Source organism: Rana temporaria, chromosome 3, assembly GCF_905171775.1.
Source record: "Rana temporaria chromosome 3, aRanTem1.1, whole genome shotgun sequence".
In the NCBI taxonomy this organism is placed as follows: domain Eukaryota; kingdom Metazoa; phylum Chordata; class Amphibia; order Anura; family Ranidae; genus Rana; species Rana temporaria.
In genome coordinates this window covers 269,167,788-269,171,635 of record NC_053491.1, presented here as the reverse complement: position 1 = coordinate 269,171,635, position 3,848 = coordinate 269,167,788, and the positions used below count along the sequence as shown (strand labels likewise).

Below are 3,848 nucleotides of genomic sequence, written 5' to 3'. Positions count from 1 at the left end.
GACTGGCATGACATAGGCCGTGCGCTCATGATGGGCTTTGAGCATGTTCACATGAATGGCCCTCTGCCGTCTACTCCCTTCCCCCAACCTGACCAAGTAGGTGACATCATTCAGACGCTGGGTGATGGTGTACGGGCCTTCCCATGCGGCTTGGAGTTTGTTCTTCCGCAGGGGAAGCAGAGCATACACCTGCTGACCAACGTTGAAGGTCCGCTCTCTAGTATTACGATCATACCACTGTTTCTGGTTGGTCTGGGCCTTGGTCATGTTTTCCCGTACAATTCCCACCAGCGTCTCCATTTTATCTCTGAATTTTAGAACGTAATCCACAACTGAGACCTCTGGGTCGGCAATCTTGCCCTCCCATGTCTCACGGATTAGGTCCAGGGGCCCTCTTACCCTCCGTCCATACAGAAGTTCGAATGGCGAAAAGCCTGTGGACTCCTGAGGCACCTCTCTGTAAGCAAACAGCAGATGAGGCAGATATCGTTCCCAGTCCTTGCCCTGGGTGTGCACAACATTTGTTTCAGGGTGCCATTGAAACGCTCACACAAGCCGTTGGTTTGTGGATGATAAGCACTGGCCACGATATGCGTCATCTGTATTTTCAGACAGAGAGCTTGCATCAAGTCAGACATAAACTGAGGTCCTTGATCGCTAATGAGTTCGGCTGGGAACCCCACTCTTGTGAAGATTCCCAGCAGAGCATCAGCAACCTTGTCTGTCCGGAGGCAGGAGAGAGCCACTGCCTCTGGACACCGTGTGGCATAGTCGACAACTGTCAGGATAAAACGTTTGCCTGAACTGCTAGGGATGGCCAAAGGCCCAATGATATCCACCGCCACCCTCTTAAAAGGTTCGTCAATCACAGGCAAAGGTTTTAGCGGAGCCCGCTGTACATCCCCTACCTTGCCAACTCGCTGGCAGGTAACACAGGACCGACAGTAGTCAGCTATGTCAGTGCGCATCGTAGGCCAATAAAAGTTATGCATCAACCGCCCTCGGGTCTTAGTAATTCCCAAGTGCCCTGCTAGGGGAATCTCATGAGCCACTTTTAGCAGCTGTCCCCTAAATTGACTGGGTACAACTAGCTGCCTGCTACTTGTGTCAGTCTCATTCCCCTCTGCAGGCAAACCTTCTCTGTACAGTTTCCCTTTCTCCCAGTAGACCTTTTGTTTGCAATTCTCTGCAGGGGGGCGATCAGCTGAACTCCTGAGCTGTGCTAGTGTTTGGTCTGTCTGCAGTGCTGTTTCAAAGGCGGAACCACAAGTCCCAGCCAGCAGTCCTGTGGCAAACAAGGACGGCTGCTGAGGCTCAACAGAGGTGGAGTCCGCTGGGTCAGAACAGGGAGAGGGCCCAGAGACCTCCTCCTGCTGTTCTGCGATCAGGGCCTGCACCTCGGCCGCCTTGGCAGCACTGCGAGTGACCACTAAAACGGGCAATGCATTATCATCAACATCAGCATCAACATCAACATCAGCATCAACATCAGCATCATCACATTTAACATTTATCATTGCAGCATCATTGGAACCTGTATCAGTTACCTTCCCAAGCAAGGGGGTCTCCTCTCCTGTTTCTGAATAAGGAGGACCTTGCACTTCAACTTCACCCTCCCCCTCCCTCTGTCCATCCACAGGTTGCCCAGATATTACCCCAACATCTGTACACAGTACCTTGGTAGGTCCAGAGAGTTCCGTGGGAGCATCCTGGGTGCTCTTAGCAGGGACGTAGTAAGAAACAAGGGTACCTAAATCAGCACCCAACAACACAGCAGTAGGGATCTCCTCTGAGACGCCCACCTCTCTCATCCCACTCCCGGCACCCCAATCGATGAAAACATAGGCACGGGGCACACAGGAAAGGGTTCCCCCCACTCCAGTGAGGGTAAGAAACTTCTCTGGGATGATGTCTGTTTCTTCTATCACCTCTGGTCTGACCAACGTAACTTCTGCTCCAGTGTCACGCAACCCTATTACAGTCCGGTGGCCTACGGTGACAGGCTGCAAGTTGGCATTGGTTCCTGGAGGTTTCCCACTGACGAACAGTACAGCAGAAGGGTTGCTGGCCGGATGGCCAGGTGATGTCAGCTTCTTCTGCTCAGGGCACTGTGCCTTGAGATGTCCGGCTTTCCCGCAGGTGTAGCATGTGCGATTATTAGTCAGGAATGCCTTGGCACCAGGAACTGCAGGTTCCATCCGCTGAGGGACTTGGTCGGCAGGTGGAGGAGGGGTTGCCATGTGTGATTTCCCTCCTTTCCAGCCGTTCGGAGGAGCCTTGCGATGGTCAGATACCCGAGAGTGGATATAGGTATCTGCCAGTTCTGCTGCTACTTTAGCCGAGGTTGGCTTTCGCTCCAGCACAAACTGTCTGAGGTCTGTAGGACAGATGTGCAAAAGTTGATCTTCAATCATAAGATCTTCCAGGGACTCAAAAGAATCAGCTTTCAAGCCTTTAGTCCACTGCCGGAATGTGGTGCGTAAGCGACTTTCCACATCCAGGTATGAGTCCCCAGGCCCTTTTTGCAAGGACCTAAAACGCTTCCGGTACACTTCCGGGGTTAGCTGAAACTTTTGGATGATCGCAGCCTTTAGGGCCTCATAATCATTGCCCTGCTCTTCAGACAGTTCAACATAAGCATCCAGGGCCTTGCCTCGTAGCCCTGGCGTTAGGTACCGGGCCCATTGTGCTGGGGGCAGATGGTACTGACGGCAAGTTTTTTCAAACGACAGTAGATACACGTCAATGTCACTGTCCTTTTCCATAACAGGAAATTTGGCTGCCGGAGCTACTGGCAGAGCGGCATCCCTGTGTTCTAGGGATCCGGGGTTCTGAACCTGTCGCTGCTGCTGGAGCCTAGTCATCTCCAGTTCGTGTCGACGATCAGCTTCCCTCTGCGCAGCCTCCCTCTCAGCCTGGCGTTCCTCTCGCTCAGCCGCAGCCCTGCGCTCCTCTCTCTCAGCCTGACGCTCGAGAAACTGCAGGTACACCACAGGATCCGTTTCCCTGAGGTGTTGTAGCGTTTCCTGCATTTGAGGAGAGTCCATGCTGGTTGCAAGCAATGGGGTGTTGGCCTGCTCATGCGGTGGCTTGGGGGTAACAATCCGTGGTATTCCAGTGTCAGTCTCTGCTGGCCTATCCGGTGAGGCCGCCTCTGAACCACTGGGCTCTGGAGTAGCGGAACCCCTTTCTGGTCCGGTTCCCTCCAGGTTCTGGTTTGCCTGGATATCAAACTCCTGTAGGGTATGTATCAAGCCTTCACGATTTTTGCCATTAATGTCAATTCCTCTTCCTGCGCACTCAGCAGTTAGGTCATTTTTGTTCATCTTTTTATATGCTGATAACCCAGACATGTTGCAAGCAGAAAAGATAGAACAGAAAGCAGAGGTAGGAAAAAGGGGTAGGAAGGAGCTGTTGCTGTATGTCTCTCTTTAACATAAATAAAAATATATGCACCAGCTTGTCTCTAAGGACCGTTTCCAAAAAGGTTACAATCCTTTAGTGCAGAGCTAATTCCTAACAATGCACTGAATGCTCTTAATGCAAAGCTATCCCGCTACGCTGCCAGCCAATATGTGACGAACGCGAGTGTCAGATCTCCGCCCTCCGCGCCAACTTGCGACGAAGGACAGGCCGACCTCACACCACGCTGTCACTTACGTAACAATGCCACTCTCAGCTGCGCCCAGCACAAAGATTTCCCAGCTTGCGGGACCACAATCTAAGTGCTAGTAGCCTGAGAGCGATTGTCACTGGGCTAATGACACAATTAACCCTTTAACTGCCACCACCAACATTGATAAGGAAGCGTTGGTACTCCCGTCAATTAACAATACCAATTAGGATTT

General features: G+C 52.0%; 1 protein-coding gene across 1 annotated transcript; it reads right to left on the bottom strand.

Moving 5' to 3' along the window:
• Positions 1–395: 395 nt before the first annotated feature.
• LOC120930446 lies at positions 396–3,237 on the bottom strand. The gene has a single exon (XM_040341632.1). The coding sequence runs from the start codon at positions 3,045–3,047 to the stop codon at positions 396–398; it is 2,652 nt and encodes an 883-aa protein (XP_040197566.1). The 5' UTR covers positions 3,048–3,237.
• Between the last annotated feature and the right edge of the window lie 611 nt (positions 3,238–3,848).

Excerpts from the sequence above, each read along its gene's own strand:
- LOC120930446 (XM_040341632.1), bottom strand. The coding sequence starts at position 3,047 with ATGGACTCTCCTCAAATGCAGGAAACGCTACAACACCTCAGGGAAACG.